Source organism: Camelina sativa, chromosome 12, assembly GCF_000633955.1.
Source record: "Camelina sativa cultivar DH55 chromosome 12, Cs, whole genome shotgun sequence".
NCBI classification, from domain to species: Eukaryota; Viridiplantae; Streptophyta; class Magnoliopsida; order Brassicales; family Brassicaceae; genus Camelina; species Camelina sativa.
The window spans coordinates 27837068-27855881 of record NC_025696.1 but is presented as its reverse complement, the minus strand read 5'-3'; the positions used below and the strand labels follow the sequence as shown (position 1 = coordinate 27855881).

The 18814-nt window shown below is 34.4% G+C and overlaps 2 protein-coding genes and 1 pseudogene across 2 annotated transcripts; 2 read left to right on the top strand and 1 right to left on the bottom strand.

The window, feature by feature from the left end:
- On the top strand, nt 2388-4424 carry LOC104732744 (annotated as a pseudogene).
- LOC104732743 (glycosyltransferase family 92 protein RCOM_0530710-like) lies at nt 8596-10703 on the top strand. The gene has a single exon (XM_010452325.2). It carries the CDS (start codon nt 8827-8829, stop codon nt 10576-10578), a length of 1752 nt encoding a protein of 583 aa, XP_010450627.1. The 5' UTR covers nt 8596-8826; the 3' UTR covers nt 10579-10703.
- LOC104732742 (AUGMIN subunit 6) lies at nt 12720-18169 on the bottom strand. Its single transcript, XM_010452324.2, has 13 exons — nt 17887-18169; nt 17690-17746; nt 17481-17575; nt 17128-17278; nt 15994-16119; nt 15746-15902; nt 15563-15623; nt 15163-15484; nt 14877-15002; nt 14290-14451; nt 13956-14205; nt 13248-13712; nt 12720-13135 (listed from the first exon to the last, which is right to left on the bottom strand). Exons 1-13 carry the CDS (start codon nt 18100-18102, stop codon nt 13095-13097), a joined length of 2229 nt encoding a protein of 742 aa, XP_010450626.1. The 5' UTR covers nt 18103-18169; the 3' UTR covers nt 12720-13094.

The following is an 18814-nucleotide window of genomic DNA, read 5'->3' as shown; positions in this document are numbered from 1 at the left end:
AACATAAAGAATGATGGACATGTGGCACTCTCTCCATTACTGATGTAGCAGAAGGAGGATGGAGAGAGTTGGCCAACTTTCATAATATAGATTAACAAGTTTTGGAAAGCCTTTCACCGAGGTCGCACAACATCTAACACTTTCCCTCATAATTCAGAGAATTTATGGGCGGCGGTTATCATTCATCCTTTATCCTATAAAGCACAAGTCACCTGTCCAATAAAAGTTTGACACATCAGATTTTAGTTTATATTTGTTTTAAGAAAAAAAAATCAAATAAAAACAATTACAATAAATCGTGTGAAAAGAGGAAAAAAAAAAACAGGAAAAAAAACTGACCCAATTTCCATGTTTTACGAAACTGAACAAAATATTGGGTTTTTAATAGGCTTTATATTTGTTTCTCTGTGTTTTACAGTTTTTTTTTTTACTAACAAAAGCTGTAAATAACTTTATCCCTAATTTTACTCCCACTAAACACCTCCACGTTCAGAGTAATTTACAACCGATCCATCTCCTATTTAAAATCCAAATTCGAGTTCTTCACAATCTTTCTTTGTATTCCTCTCATCTACATCGTGTTTTTTTTCTTCTTCTGTTTGCTATATAAACTACAATTATATTTGAAAAATCTATCAAACAAGTCCATCCAGGTTTTTCACTACTCTTTATTCAAATGTATTTTCTCTCGCATATTTATTCTCTCTGGTTTTACATGAGTCTGGTTAAAAATGCTGATGATAATTTATGGTTTGTGAATCTTTGAATTCTGCTACTACAAATATGATAATTTATGGTTTGTGAATCTTTGAATTCAGTTGATATCTTATTCAAGTGGACAAATCTAAGCATTGTTTGATTTATTTGTGATAGGTATGAGTACTACCACGATGCATCATTATTTGGTAAAGAGAAATACATGAATGAAAAGTAAAGAGAGTTGGTGAACCTGATGAACGTAAGAGCTCTTACTACTTCCAGTCTCAATCTTTTGTGTGTTATTCAAATGCTTATTTGAATATTAGATCATGTAGAATATTTGCTGATTGAAAGATATATATATTCATAATGTGTGTAGTTTTCTATTTCAAAACTGATATGTTTCCCTAAAATAATTACTAGGTGACTTATAATGAAGATTTAAAATCTGTTTTTTCAAGGATCTGTAGAGCTCATGTGTTAACTTTGTAATATCTTTGTAATTAAATTAGTAGATTACTTGATTGTGATTTGTATTTGTTTTCCATTCAGTATTTGCGTAATCTAACTACTTCTAGATATGGCTCTGATTTTCATATACTCTGTTTCTCATTTCTATAACCTATCTCTCTCATCTCACACATCTAACTAAAAGTTTCTTTCTTGCAGGTGTTGATTATTAGTTTCAGACTTTCAGCCATTACAACAATGTGGATGGAGAAATGATTTTCTTGCTAAGGTGTATCAAAACGAGAACAACAGCATCAAAATATTACAAGAGGAGGAAACAAAATTCAAATTTTTATCCTCCAAACATGAGTATTGTATTTTGCTGGGAAAAATGAGTTAAGTGTTAATGGGATTTACTTCATATATAACAATGATGAACTATTGCTATTATTTTTTTTGAAATTTTCATTGTTTCATATATCTTACTCTAGACTTTTGATAATTTAAGGCATCTTTGAAGTATTAAGAGTATTCTATGTTTGATTTTTCACACCTTGATTTTAAAACTACTTTGTTGTCCAACACTAGTACATATATATAGCATAAAAAAAAACCAATTGGCTTTGGCTCATGTTTCTTCCCTTCGAAGACGTTTTCTCCTTAGAGATTCATCATTCTTGGTTTCATATATGTATCCATTACTTGTTAGATTGAACCCTATTGGGTCGAGGATTATGAAACCATGGGAAGACGCATGAGCTTATTCCTCCTCAAAGCCAATTGGTACACCAATGCTAGAAGTCATACTTATTATATACTAGCTTAGATCTCCAAGTTTTCCCGATGTGGGATTCGTTAAAGTTAATAATTCAATTTACCTTAAACTTCATGTAATTTGACTTGATCTTTTGTAGGTTTATTGAATGATAAGTGGGCTTTTGGACCGAAATAACCAAAATTAATTAGCTCTTAAAAGATGCCCTAAATAATATAACAAAAATCCCAAATTAATAACAAAAATATTAAAAGTTTTGGAAAGGGGTTAGTCAGTGATTAATTTTGAAAAGGAAATAAATTGAAAGCATTTTAAAAGATTTAGTGCAATGAAAGACACTTTTTGTTTTGTTTGTTTAAAATCATTGGATTTTTTTTACGAAAAAAATAATCAAAATCCATTACAATTCAATTCAATGATAAATAAATATAAATACTACTATTCAACAATAACCCAACCCCTTTAAACCTTTTTTTTCAATTTTGAAATCTTCTTTGATCGTTTCGTGTGTGTACGAACGAAGATGGAAAGATCGAATTGGAGATGCCCCCCATCTCGTTTCATTCTCCTCTTCTTCTTTATCTCTTCTCACTTTTGGGGATTCTCACTCCCCAGTTCTGTAATTCAACAGAACCTCGAGGTAAAAAGTTTAGGGCTTTTTTCAGCTCTTTCTTGTTACGAATGTGTAAATCACGTTAGGGTTTGTACTCGATCTGACTCAGTTCTGAATTCTGATTAGATATATACTTGGAATTTTACTTCGAATTCTCGAAAAATCATTACTTTGGTTCAAATTTGTAAAGCTTTGTGTGTTTTGTTTCGACAGAGTTTTAAAGATCCTGAAGATGGAAGGTATTGTGAATTTAAAAATTTCGTCTCTAGTGATTGATTAAACTCGCTTAGGGGTTCGTTATAAATCAGTTCTGATGCTTGGATAGATTATATAATTCAGTATAGAAGACGGTTCTCATGAGGTTCATTGTTCAAGGGAACGTAGCAGAGTTGCTTGGAACATCATTCAAGAGGTATTGAATTTGTGAAAGCTTTGGTTTTTATTTGTTTTTTGGCAAATCTGTTGAATTTTACATTGAATTTTTGTTGTTGTTGTGAAGTAGTATCTCATGCCGTATGTGGAAAAGGAGCGGTATCAGTTGCCGAGTGGTTGTAGAGTTCATCGAGACAATGACATTTATAGAGAACAAGAAGAGCACAAAGTGCATTCAGATATAAACGAGTAGCGTTGTGGATTCTGCAAAAAGTCTTTTTATGAAGAGAAGTACCTCGACAAGCATTTCGATTCACGCCATTACAATTTGCTTAATGTGGTATGCAGATCTGTATTTCTGTGAAAATTCATACTCTTTGGTGTCTATAACGATTCATATCTTATGGTTCTTATGTATTTAATTTTTGTGCGGTTTTAAATTTTGAAAATCAGAGTCATGGTAAATGTCTGGCGGATCTTTGTGGAGCATTGCATTGTGATCTTGTTGTAGGCACGCCTCGGCTTAAGTCTAAGTGTAATCCTGCAGCTGCTGCAAGAAACCGGCACTTATGTGAGGTAATGATTTCTTGGAAAAGCTTGTTCAATCAGCATAGTGTATAGTATACTACTAAAGCAATCAAATACGAAGTTTTCGGTTCTGAATTGATCAAAGATGGACTCTAAAACTCATAGAAACTGTATAACTTCTGATAATTAGAAAGAATATGTCATTGAAAGATTCTCATTTCTGACCATGTTCTCTATGTTTTGTTTCGTGTGTTCTGTGCTTATCTCTGATCTGTTTGGTGGCATTGCAGAGTTTGGCTAATAGTTGTTTTCCGGTAAATAAGGGTCCATCAGCCAACCGTCTTCACGGTATTATAAGTTTATAACCTTCCCTGATACAAAACATTTGTATATTATGTCAACATTTTTTACTTCTGTATTGATCCATAAAAATTCATCACCTCTTATGGGATTCTAACTTTCAAACTGTAGACTTCTTCTTGCGCCAGTTCTGTGATGCACATACATGTTCAGGAGGTTCAAGGCCTTTGTCTAAAAAACCAAAGGTAATAATTAAACACTTTTATCTATTCTTTTTAGAGACATCATACCAAAACTCGTTTAATATCTTCTTGTACATTTAATCATAGTTATGTTATGCAGAAGAGGAATATGATATACGTTATTTTCTCCATCATCACTTTGATATTGCTTCTTCTCTACTACAGTTTTGTCTATTTGTTCCGAAGGTAACAAACATTAAATCTAGTACTGTTTTGTTTCTTATAAAATCCTGAAAAAAAAGATTCACATGAACTCATTGCTCTTATAATTTACTGGTTTGCAGAGGATTGAAGGGTGGATCTCAAGAACTGAAGCGTATTAGACACATTGGTCTGAAGAAGAAACCCTCTTAAAAATTTAGTGAATTTGGCTTAATATGTATGTATTCTTCAACATTTTGGTACAAACCTTTTTTGATCAAACAAGATTAATCATTTTTCTCTATTTGGACCGTTATTAAAAGCCTTTTGGGCCAAACCACAAAACAGATCTCACTTGAAAGAAATAAACAACAACGTTGGATAATTACAAACTACACTAATCGAATCACATAAATGATTAAGCGATAAACAAAAAATTGATAAAAAATAAAGTGGATAAACTCGAAGCCCAAAATAATATATTCATGTGCATAACATATTTTACAAAACGTTAACGACTATTTCATTTCAATACTCCACTCTATATATATACAGAACTCTCAAACCTTAAGACTCCAAATCTTAAATTACTTTTTCATTTCTTTTTTCGATGATAAACTTGTCGAGAGAAGCGAGAAGAAAACGGAGATTGATTCGTGAAGGAAAACAAAAAATTGAACATGACTTAAGTACAGAGCTAATCGTGCGGATCTCTCGAGTACTCACAAATGATGACAGAGATTTTTTGAAACTTTACAATGGTGCTAACAAATATATAGTTATGGCATGGACAGACGACACTCAAGAATACAGAACAAGTGTGGAAACGAGTTTCAACGGTCAATATGTAATGTTTAATGATGAATTTGTGATTCCTTTGGATTCTCATACACGGTATCTTTACATTGAATTGGCTAGAGGATATTCGTTTAGGGAATCTGGAACATCACAAGGAATTGTTGTAATGGGTCGTGCAAAGATTCGATTACCTCCTCCAACCAGTTGTGGTGCATTCTCCGGTGTCGTCGAACTCGTCGGCTTGAACAGTGATCGATGAAACTTCGTAGGTTTATGGTGTTATGAAAATTATCATCACTTTTTTTTCAGATTAGCGGAGTTGTGTTTTTTTTTTTAATTCTTTTTATGTTTTTAATATTTTTTGGATATTATTTTCCAAATTATTGGTCTTAATAATTAAAGTTTGTTTTCAATAAATTCCAGTTGATTTGATATAATATATTTTTTATATAAGAGTTATCCCATATACATGATCCCATCTTATTCTTGTATGATTTGATAAATTCAAATATATCCGTTATATGTTGAGAAGTTTATGACGCATATAATATATCAAACAGTAGAAGAAAATATTATAGACTTATCAATTGTTACAATTAAATCTCTTCATAAACCATGCACGGTTTTCTCGATCATTTTTATTTAAGCCATTTGTTTAAAAGCCAATTAGGGCCAAAACTATAATTTCCAGGTTAGAGTCACTTGAAAGAGTCAAAACAACGAGACATACGTTAGAGATGACGTGAAGATAAAAACGGAGATAAGTGGATCCTACTTTTTCCCAGTATAAGTGTGGAAAACAGAACACTGGTGCTAACAAATATATAGTTATGGCATGGACAGACGACACTCCAGAATACAGAACAAGTGTGGAAACAGGTTTCAATGGTCAATATGTAATGTTTAATGATGAATTTGTGATTCCTTTGGATTCTCATACACGGTATTTTTACATTGAATTGGCTAGAGGATATTCATCGAGGGAATCTGGAACATCACAAGGAATTGTTGTAATGGGTTGTGCAAAGATTCGATTACCTCCTCCAACCAGTTGTGGTGCATTCTCCGGTGTCGTCGAACTCGTCGGCTTGAACAGTGATCGATGTATCGTAGAAAAGGGAGCCCTAGAATATTCTATGAAACTTTGTAGGTTTATGGTGTTATAAAAATTACCATCACTTTTTCTTCAGATTGGCGGAGTTGTGTTTTTTTTTTTAAAATTATTTTTATGTTTTCATATTTTTGGATATTATTTTCCATATTATTGGTCTTAATAATTAAAGTTTGTTTTTAATAAATTCGAGTTGATTTGATATAATATCTTTTTATACTTTATAAGTTTATATCCCTAATAGTTTGATGTTTAGGATTTTTCACACATATTAAGACAACTAGATTAGGACCCGTGTTAGAGCACGGGTTGAAATTTCTTTTATTTATATTATAATTTTAAAATAAAATAGATTCTGAAGATCACGATTAATACTATATTAGGACCTTAAAAACTTTTCAAATCAATCATATAAATTATATTTTATTCTAAAATTATAATATAAATAAAAGGAATTCCTAATCTAGCATTAAGGTTTAATTTTTAATTTCTGAATACGATCCTCAATATCACGATTAATCTTGTTAAATTAGCGAGATTTGATTCCTTTTTCATGATTGAGAGTATATTTTTATCTCTTTAATAACTTTTTTATTAATATAGTTTATCAATAAAATCTGTGGAAATAAATTGGTAATATTGATTCTAGATATTTGGAACCATATACGTGATCTTCCGTAAATAAAGTTTGGAATATCCATGAACTATCAATTTGGAATAACCCGTTTAAGATTTTCTGTTATAATTAAAGTTTTATTTGTTATAATTAATATATGGATTAATTTATAATCTATGTATAACCTATTTGTAACCATTTATTAAAATTATAAAATCTATCAAAACAATGTTGTGTATTTTTGTTTTATTATAAAGGGGATGTATGTATATAATTAATTTATTATTTACTTTTTTCTTTATGATTTATTTCTTTTTATTTTTGATCATCTCATGCAGATGTAATGATTTATTTTTCTGACATTTTCTCTACTTTTCACCTTTTTAGTATTAAAAATATTTAGAACATCAATCTTTTAGAGACAATAAATATTCTCTAAAACATCAATTTATCAGGGACAGAGGGAGTATAAGATTTATCCCATCTACATTATCCCATCTTATTCGTTGTATGATTTGATAAACTCAAAAGCATAATATTTTCTTCTACTGTTTGATGTAGAGAATCTAAACGTAAAAATATGATAAAAAATTATAGACTTATCAATTGTTAGAATTAAATCCCTTCATAAACCATGCACGCAATGTTCAAGAAAGCGCTAGGCGATATGTAGTCGGTGACCCAACACCTAGCACCTAGAACTCAGAGTTTAGGCGTTTTAGGCGTTTACATTAAAAACATTATATTTATGATATTATATAGGATTATGTAAAATATATGTTAGAATAAATAAATAATAATAAATAATAAACTAAAATTAGTAAAAATACATTTTTTAAATTTAGATTAGTAAATATGAATATTTATAAATATGTATGTGAATATAAAACTTAAAATTAAAATATATTTAGTTAAATATAAAAAATATATATCAAAATAATATTATGTAATTTTTATGCGGTCTAAACGGTCGTTTAGGCATATGCTGAGTGCCTAGCGCATAGACAACGCCTAGGCAGCCGTCTAAAACCACTTTCTTGAACACTGCATGCACAGTTTTATTGATCCGTTTAATTTTTATTGAACATTGAACATTTTTCTCTATTGAGCCGTTTAATTTGTTTAAAAGATTTTTTTAATTTTTTTTGACAATCAAACCCCATATTTTAAATAATGGGAGATTGAACCGTTTAATTTGTTTAAAAGCCTTTTTCAATTAGGGCCAAAACTATAGTAATTTCCAGGTTAGAGTCAGTAGAAAGAGTCAAAACAACGACGTGGGACATACGTTAGAGATGACGTGAAGATAAAAACGGAGATAAGTGGATCCTACTTTTTCCCAGTATAAGTCCAATATGAGTATATGACTCAAAGTCAAGACACTAATCGAATCATAGTCTTGTCTCTTTCAAGCTCAACTTAGACGATCCACAAAAATAAACCAAAAAAAAATATAAATATAAAGTGGATAATTTCAAAGCACTAAAGATAGGTAAATAAATAATGAAGTGGAATATAACAAGCAAGGTATCCGAATTCNTAAATAATGAAGTGGAATATAACAAGCAAGGTATCCGAATTTTCTATGTACTTTTTTTTTCGTTTGGCATATCTTTTATATGTTTCTGCATATTATAAACACTCTTCGAATATAATTACTACGAGATGAAGGTATAACGTGGATAGTTTTAGTTTACATAGGATTGTATTACTACATAAGAGTTTGTAAATATCTGTGACAATAAAATCAAATGAGTTTAAGATATTTTTTATGAGTTGGTTTCTATAAAAGGAAAGAGACATTAGATAAACCGGTCGAACCGGTTAGCGCAATAAAGTGGTCATCTTAAACCTTCAACATCAAAGTTCGTAAATTTCCATGATCGTCTTTGAGCACCAAAGAAGAAAAGTTGAAAATTCTCAAAGAAAACAAAAAAAAATAAGGCAGAACATAAACCCCATATTTATCTGTCTTTTGTCTTTATCAGAGAATTAAAAAAAGGAATAAAGCTAAACAAAAAATAGATTATTCTATATTTCTATTCTTCTTCACCCCAAATTCATCGACCTAAAAAATCTTCGTAGCTTGCGATATAATTAAAGAGTAAGAAAGAACTTAAAACATTTTACTTTTTCTGATTTAATTCTCAGCCTTCGCCGCCGTGATCGGCGGTGCAAAATATGAAGAACCGTAGGAAACGCGGAGGTTTAAACGGTGGGGACGTCGTCCTTGTTACGTGGAGAAGATTTTTTCGTTTCGTTGCTTTGTTCGTCTTCTCCTTTGTTCTCTTCTCTGCTTTGTTCATCTTCTTAGGTAATAAAACAATTAATCACAAGGCAGTTCTCGGTGGTTCTGTACCGGCGGTTAAGGTGGTAACAATCCATGAAGCGGTTGAGTTTCCCGACCAAACATTAATCTTCCTAAACTACCCTCCAGCTTCACGTTTATTAACTAAAGAGGACCTCTTTTGCGTTTTCTCCGACGTAAACGATTCATCTAAGCTGTTTAAAGAGCTTCCCTTCGCCGTGGAAACCGATGACAGTGGTCGTCAGATCGTACGGTGTTCAGCCATGCCACGTGGGAATACCGTATCCCTCGCTGTCTCGAGATGGACGGTTGGTAATAATAAGGACCTCCTGGTAGGAACCACACACCGGTGGGATTGGCTAGTCTACGACGCTGTTATAGACGACGACAATTCCACGGTGGTCTTTGTCAAGGGATTAAATCTACGGCCAGGAAAGGTTGCTGACGTGTCGAGGTATGAGTGCGTCTACGGTTGGGATTTCACGAAGCCTAAACTTTTACTTAGAGCACAAGTTATCTCTGCGGCCCAAGAGATCGTGAGATGTAAAACTCCACTAACAGTTTTAGAAGGTCCAAGAACGGCCCAATCACAACCGGTAAGAGTATCCGTGAGAATCAAAGGGAGTGAGATGCTTCCTTCTGTTGCCCAACCAATCAAACGTCCTGGACGGGTCAAAGACTCGAAACCGTTTGAGACGTGCGTTTGCACCATGACGCGAAACGCAGCAAACGTTTTGAGAGAATGGGTGATGTACCACGGCAAAATCGGCGTTCAACGGTGGTTCATCTACGACAACAACAGCGACGACGACATCGTGTCAGAGATCAAGAATTTAGAAAATCGCGGTTACAACGTCTCGAGACATTTTTGGCCGTGGATCAAAACTCAAGAAGCCGGATTCGCCAATTGCGCGATTCGAGCAAAAAGGGATTGCGATTGGGTCGCGTTTATCGACGTCGACGAGTTCTTCTACATCCCATCCGGTCAAACCTTAACCGACGTAATCAGAAACCACACCATAGCACCATCGTCATCGACTGGCGACGAGATCGGTGAAATTCGAACGCCGTGTCATAGTTTCGGACCGTCGGGACTTAGAGATAGACCTCGAGAAGGAGTCACGGCGGCGTACACATGTCGTATGGTGTTACCGGAGAGGCACAAGAGCATAATTAGACCGGAATCACTAAACGCGACGCTGATAAACGTCGTGCATCATTTTCACTTGAGAGATGGATTCACGTTTGCCGACGTTGACAAGGGTACGATGGTCATTAACCATTATAAGTATCAGGTTTGGGATGTGTTTAAGGAGAAGTTTAAAAGGAGAGTGGCTACTTACGTGGCGGATTGGCAAAACGAAGAGAACGTCGGGTCGAAAGATCGGGCACCCGGTTTAGGGACCCGACCCGTAGAACCGTCTGATTGGGCTGAGAGGTTTTGTGAGGTGAGAGATACTGGACTTCAGGGTTGGGTGTTGGAGAATTTCAGGGACCGTAAAACGCAGCGGTTAGTATGGGAGAGAGAAGGGAGGAGAGTGGAGGATGATGTTATAGTTCAAATGGGATCGTGGGCTGATAAAAGGGTTGGTCGGAAGAGGAAAAAACAATTGAAGGCCCAATAGCTTTTTTTTCTGTTTTTGAATTTTCCATGGTGAAAAACTGAAAATAATGTAGAGATAGTCCGATTTGTAAATACTGATTGCTTCCCGTGGAAAAAAAAAGAAAAAGAAACAAATGTTATACTTTTTTTTTGTTTACTCTTTTGTTAATAATAATTTAATTTAAAAAATTTCAATACAGCTTTAAATTTATAATTTAAACAAATGTTATATTTTAAATTTTTAGTTTTATCAAAAGAAAAACATGATGATGATTAAAAAATATTATATTTGATGGTGATTATGTTATAAACTTATCATTGTCATAATATGTGTACACCCATCATCACTATAATGTTATCAGTCGGCGTTTTGTTTCCCACATGGCCTATAGCAGCTATAATGCAGGTTTCATATTCTTGCAAAAACAAAAACACCTTTTTCTAATTCTTGATTATATTAAAACTTTTTTTTGTTATGCATAATTTAATAAAAACATCTTTTGGTTTTTTTTAAGTTAGTGAAAATCCGCAATGAACGTGCTTATCTTCACTAAACGTTATTATTTTACTAACTTTTTCTGATTAATTTTCTTCTGCCTAATAAAACTTTCTTCTATATCTAATAAAATAAAAGTGAGTAATTATGATAATGTCATTCGTTTATATTAACCCAAAATCCCGAGAGCGAAATTTGTGCTTATCATATTTATTCATGTACACGTATATAGAAGAACTTTATCCTATAATTTTCCTAACCAAAAAGGAATTGGCTCCACGTCTTTTTTATTTATTTTTGCTTAACAAAATTATTTAGGAATAATCTATATAATCCATAATTTATTAAATCTATATAATCTATAATTTATTAAATTGTTTAGGAATAATAAATGCCATGACAAATGCTATGAGCTCCATAATTAAAGGTTAACTTATGCTTCTGAGGCTAATGTTACCTTTATTGCCTACCCATAACTCATAAGAAGCCATAAACTATAATTTCACTTTTCAAACAGTTTAAGCAATATTGTAATTACAAAGATATAGAATAAAAATCTATAAATCCCATATAAAACTTTCTGATTCTGCAAAAAATATTTACACCTTCCTTTTTTTTAAAGAAAAAAATCAAATTATTGGCCAATTATAGGAACGTGATAGGCAGAATCAAATATAATCTTAAACAGCTGTCTTGATCAATGCATCAAAAGCCGGGGCCAATTCAACCCAATAAAAATTTAAAAAATAGAAAACAAATCTTATTTTTAGACCCAAAAAGAAAAGAATAACTTATTTTAAGATATTGCAATCAATTTTAATAAATCATAAATAAATAAATAAGTTTTTTCCTCTCTATATAAACAAATCACACAATCCTATTTACACAACAAACAACACATATCTTTATCTCATCCATTAAAACCAAAACCAAAACTCATCTCATAACGTTTTTGTGAGACGATAATGATGATGATGAAGAAGATGTTTGTTCAGATCGCTGTGGTTTGTCTATTGGCGACGATGGCCGTCGTCTCAGCCCACGAAGGTCACCACCATGCACCAGCTCCAGCACCAGGACCTTCATCTAGCTCAACCGTTGTTTCGGCCACCAATATGTTCACTGTCTTGGCTGTTGCCGCCGTGGCTCTCTTCGTTGGTTCCAACCACTAAGTTGGTTCCATTACATTACATTCGTCTTTTTTCTTTTTCGTTTCTGTTTCTATGAATTTGTTCTCTTTTGACTTTTAATATTATTATTTTTTTCATGAAAATTTCCCATTTGTTATAACTCTTTTGATCGATGTTTATTTGATGATTTCATGAATAAATAACTCTTTTGGACGTGTGTGTGTTTGGATTACAAATCCGATCCTTAGGAAACGATTTAAACATCGTTTTCTTGATCTATGAGATCTTCAAAACCAACTGAATCTTGTATGACAAAATTTTCATAAAAAGTTTTCTATAGATTACAATGAAGCCAAAAATATTACGAAAAGGTCGTCAACGGTTTTGATTCTTTTTTGTTCTCCTTCCGTTTAGGAATATCTTGTTTTTCTTTCTCTTTAATGTTACTCCTAAACAATAAAACAATATTATTATAGTAGATAGAAACACGAGTAAATAAGTACAAAACAAATATTGTGATAAACTGAAGGAGTTAAGGAAAAAACTGAATCGTACGTAGATCAAACTACTCTTCTCTATTTTCTTTACATCTAAAAACAACATAAAACAAAATAATCAAATTTGTATTTTTTTGGGAAGCCAAATATTAGAGAGCAATGCTCCTAACCTGAGAGCTAGAGGTTATTTTACACACACTTGACACACACACAAATAGCCACCATCATTCATTCATCAAGCGTCCCATTACCAACAAGTCCAAGATAAATTAAGAAGAAAGCCTTGTTAAATTGGTAAATAATTGAAACTCCTCTCTGCTGTGAGACCAAGACATCACAGGCTTCAAATTCCCCAAGAACAGAGTTGTTGAAGAACACACAAGTGTCATAGTTTTGTCTGATTCAGGGCTGCTTCCTAATGCTCCATTAAAGCCGCTTCGGTTTCTGACAGAGGAGCTGCAAAAGGAAAGTGAGATGGGTAATGAACTTCAGGAACTCGGTGAATCACACCAATGTCTGATCTTAGACAATCATTAAATATATGTGACTATGAGGATAATCAACGTACCTAATAAGTCTTCATAGGCATCTGATAATAGGGACGAGTCCATTAGTAAAGGTGGGGAAAATACTTGATCATCAACGTCGTAAAATGATTGTTGTGCATCAGAAGCTACACTGTTTGATCCCACAACCGAGAGAAACCCGTTACCGTTATCGTAATCTTTGAATGAATCTAGATCATCATACGTGTCAGGTATATCGCTGTACTTGCTTGGCGCGAAGCTATCAGGAACATTGTGTTCCATAAACGAAGGCTCGCTCAAAGAGGTAACTGCCCTCGACCCTCTGAGAGGCAGGCCTTTGGTTTCTGATGGAAAACGGGAAAAGCCAGTTGCTGAAAGAGGTACAAAATAATGCTCCGAGCCCTCATCGGATTGACTGTCCCGTGATGATCCTGCTGAAGAAGGAATCAATAAAGCCGCTTCTCTCACAGATTTCTTCAGGTTCTGGACAAAAGAACTGCTAGTATCTGTAACCAAAATTAGAGTTTAAATTTGAATTAGAAGAAAACACATACTGTGATCAACTAAATTAACTACATTCTCTTACAAACCGATTTGAAGAAAATGAGGCAGTCATAGATTAGTTAGAACTGGAATAGGCCTAGAATGGATGATTGGCATCAAAACTAAAAGCTTGAAAACTCACATCAGCAAAACCTTCTTTTGATATATTATTTCGTTTTAATAGAGAAGGTAATTATGTAACAAACCTGTCGGCAAGTTGTCTGGTCGAGCATTTGATAGTGCTTGATCTGTAGAGTTCTTCTCAGACAAGCTTTCCATTTTATTGACCTGAGAAGCCATTGTCTGTCGCTTTTGTGCATTTCCACCTTTACCAGAAGAAGTAGGAGTGGAGCTAAATAACTGTGGAAGCTTTAATGTAGGACTAGCTGAGACCTTATCGAGCTGAACATTAGACATTGTCGAGGTCAGCTCAGTAACATCATTGGATACACCTTCCTGTATCACAAGGAAAAAATGTACATGAGCGTCTCAATAGCGTATGCATCGGAAGAGAATGAAAATTAAGTCATCCACTGTTACCATAATTCTCCCACTGCCCTGAGATTGTAGAAGTGAAGATGCTTGCCCATTACTTCTCGTGACTGGAGGTAAAGTCGGGGGAAGACTATTAACCTTCTCAGTACATTCTGATATGGACTTTTGTATGGCTGGAGAAACCTCCTTTAATTGGTTGATAAGTACCTGCATACAGTGTGCCATCAACAGTAAGAACATAGTAGATATTCAACCAGTAACTAAGTTTTTGTCAGCACGCTCCAAGAGATCCAACAAACAGTGCGGTAATATCGATTATCTCGCAACTTTTGATACTCTCCCAAGACAAGCTGAATCATAATGACTAACGACCACAATTATAATGGAACTTTAGGGATCTCCAATTAAACAAAATGTCTTGCTTTATACAAAAGATAATTGTTGGAAACCCAGATTTTTAAGATTTATTTTTAAAACTGATGTGGGTTTTACTATAAGCTTCGAGTCTTTGACATCTTTCATCAAGGCCCTTAAAGAAAAGCAGCTTTCTTTTATATATGTTGAGCATTTGACTTCCACAGTTGGCCAAAAGCAATTTCTAAAAAAGGGAGCAAACAAGCTAACACATTTACCTGAAAGCTAGCTAAATGTTGTTGATGTTCAGTCAAAGTTGCAGCCAATGATTCAACATGCCCACTTGTACCACCATCATTCGCAGTCCGTAAAATATCTGGACCATCCCCATCATTCGCTTTAGCCTGGAAACATATACAGATGGAAGATAAGTATAAATCCATTGGAACTGAATTCCTCACAGAAAACAGAGTGTGAAGCATTTTAGGCCATCGTATAATTAGTGAGAATGGTAAAACATACTACAGGGAAAAAAATTCCATAACAAGACAGAAGAAGACATACCAGAAGAAGAGACTGTTTATGAATACGCTGTAATGCATGTGTCCAGCGCCTTATGACTTCCGCTACATCGACTGTCTGGTTGATCTTTCCACCTCTATCATCTACTCGAGAAAGTGTTTCATCACTTGCTTGTGAGCTGGCTGATTCGAAACTGTCTACTAAAGAGTGGTCATGCATGTTTGCATACGATCCATCACTTAGTTCGTTGTCATCCGCAAGTGACAAGGCTGAATCATCTAAATGGGCAGAGAGTAATTCTGCACGAGGAACTTGAGAACTCTGATCCATAGCTGCAAGTAGGGCCGATCCTGAAATTCGGTACCTACAGATCAAAAGAAACCCAGATGTCAGTAATTAGGTAAGTAGAATTCAGGCCGTGTTTCTTACAAGAGGCAGTTACCTATGTTCCCTGTGAGCTATCAAATCCTCAATGGGACCAGACGCAAGAACTTCATGCTGACCTGAAGATAGTGACAAAAAACATAACTATAAACTACAGTATATAACTCCTGCACAATTCATATAATAAGTACCTATCTCTGTATTAACTCTTCCAAACAAACAGAACAGCACAAAACCTTACCTTTACGAGCCATGATAGAATCCCATAACCGAGTTCCCTTTGAAACTAGATGAGAATTCTGACTGGAGCTAGACACAAGGTCATCCCACACTTCTCCTTCCTGCTTCACTTTGTTTCTCAAATCGTTAAGTTTCTCAAGTTCCTGTTGCAGGTAAGCCTGATGCAAACGAAACAGAAAATGAAATGCATTAATAGAAGCCAATATGACAACAAAATTGAGTACCTCTCACTAAAAAATAACGTCTTACCTCTTCAGCACAGAGACCACGGAACTCTGCAGTCATCTCATGGGCTAAATTAGACCACATGGCCTGTCTTTGTACCGCAGTCTCTGCATTTTTAAGAAACCGGCGACGCTCAAGCACCATCCGGGCCTGAAAATCCATTTACACGCACATTTCTATGTTATCCCGTGCACTCGCCAACAAGATTTACATAGACCAGTGAAACAATAAAACACAATCTTCAAAGTAACACTTTTTGGTACTACCTTGGTTACAGGAAGCAAAGTAGCAGCATGTGAGAAGGATACGTCTGTCAGAGAAGAAGGCAGAGGATTGGAAGCAATATCAGCAGGAAACGTCCGCCTATGAACTTCTCTTAATGCATGCAGTGAAAGCTGCCATAAGAGCTCCACAAATCTGCAATCAAAAACAAGAGGTACCACATATACATATCAGATCACATGGAGCAGAAATGGCTAACTAAGTAGAGAAATTAAGCCTAAATATGCCCGACGAATACGAAGCAGAAACGACTAACTAGTTGCTCATCATCAAGCACTAGAATGAAACCCTTATGGAACATAAACATAAGAATCACATTAGCGTAGCCTTAACCAACCTTGGTCCACAGCAAGTGGCTAGTGATGAAACCCTCGAATTACTCCGTGGTAAAGCCCCTTGTGATTCAAGCTCGCTTATAATCGCTTGAACAACCTTCAGATGCATAATTTTAGTGTTAAAGTAAACTAAGAATTCAAAAAAAAAACAAATTTGCTCACAAACAAACACAAAAGAAACTTCATTTGCTCAAGCCCTCTTTTTTTTTACCTTACGAAAGTCGCGAGATTGAGCCGAATCGAAAATTGGCCAAACCTTATCAAAATCCTGAGAGATCAAGAAAATACCCAAAATCAAACGATTGATTCCAAAATTCAAAAACCCAGAATTCCAAAACCAATTTCGTAACGAGTGAGCCAAGAGAGAGAGAGAGAGAGAGAGTCTTAGAAGATAGAAAGAAATCGAACCTTTGCAGACTGAGCAGGGCCACGAAGAGAGGAGAGGATGAAGTAGAGAAGCTGTTCACCGAGCTTTGGATTGGAATGGCGAAATAACCCGACCCGAGGCGTGCCATTGGAGGCTCCGAGTCCGATCNACTACCTTGGTTACAGGAAGCAAAGTAGCAGCATGTGAGAAGGATACGTCTGTCAGAGAAGAAGGCAGAGGATTGGAAGCAATATCAGCAGGAAACGTCCGCCTATGAACTTCTCTTAATGCATGCAGTGAAAGCTGCCATAAGAGCTCCACAAATCTGCAATCAAAAACAAGAGGTACCACATATACATATCAGATCACATGGAGCAGAAATGGCTAACTAAGTAGAGAAATTAAGCCTAAATATGCCCGACGAATACGAAGCAGAAACGACTAACTAGTTGCTCATCATCAAGCACTAGAATGAAACCCTTATGGAACATAAACATAAGAATCACATTAGCGTAGCCTTAACCAACCTTGGTCCACAGCAAGTGGCTAGTGATGAAACCCTCGAATTACTCCGTGGTAAAGCCCCTTGTGATTCAAGCTCGCTTATAATCGCTTGAACAACCTTCAGATGCATAATTTTAGTGTTAAAGTAAACTAAGAATTCAAAAAAAAAACAAATTTGCTCACAAACAAACACAAAAGAAACTTCATTTGCTCAAGCCCTCTTTTTTTTTACCTTACGAAAGTCGCGAGATTGAGCCGAATCGAAAATTGGCCAAACCTTATCAAAATCCTGAGAGATCAAGAAAATACCCAAAATCAAACGATTGATTCCAAAATTCAAAAACCCAGAATTCCAAAACCAATTTCGTAACGAGTGAGCCAAGAGAGAGAGAGAGAGAGAGAGTCTTAGAAGATAGAAAGAAATCGAACCTTTGCAGACTGAGCAGGGCCACGAAGAGAGGAGAGGATGAAGTAGAGAAGCTGTTCACCGAGCTTTGGATTGGAATGGCGAAATAACCCGACCCGAGGGGTGCCATTGGAGGCTCCGAGTCCGATCACGTTCGGATCCAAACCCAAAAGCAAACAGTTTGTGTACATTGCACTCTCGAGCTCAAGTTCTCTCTCCTTCTCTCTGTCCATCGTCATCACCGTCGTCGCCTCCGATCTTCTTCTCTGGTTTTTTCCTTTTTCCCCTTTTAATTGAATCTCGATCGAAATGTGTTGTTTCCGGCGACTTTTTAAATTTTAATCCCTCAACATTAATAATTTCCATAAATCGCCCCTAAATTTTGTCAATGCCAACTTTAACATCAAAATTTATATGCCAAAGCAAAGGAAATGTAGTAATCAAATTTTTTTTTTTTGAATGGTATATATATTTATATACGCGACCCTTTAAACAAATAACCATACTCCATGTAAAATATTACACAAAATGTCACTGTATTTTAATACAAAATATAATAACAAAATCTTAATATTAATTTGTCGTAACCTGAAAATGCTTATCCAAAAAAATAGTAGTTATTAATTTATTAGATTACAAAAAATCATTAATAAAATTATTTCAAAATTATTTAATAAAATAATAATAAAATTATTTCGAAATTATGTAATAAAATAATTAAACAGATTCTATTTATTGTTTCAGAAATTTTAGGAAACAATAACAAACTATTTAGAAAATTATAAAACTTAAATTTATTTATAAAACTAAGATTAAATATTTACATATCTAAATCATTTAATAATAACAAATATATATTAAAATTAGGATACAACATTGTTTATATTTTTAAAATATATCTATATACTTATTTAAGCTATGTTGTTAAAAATTTAACCAGTTCTGATGTGA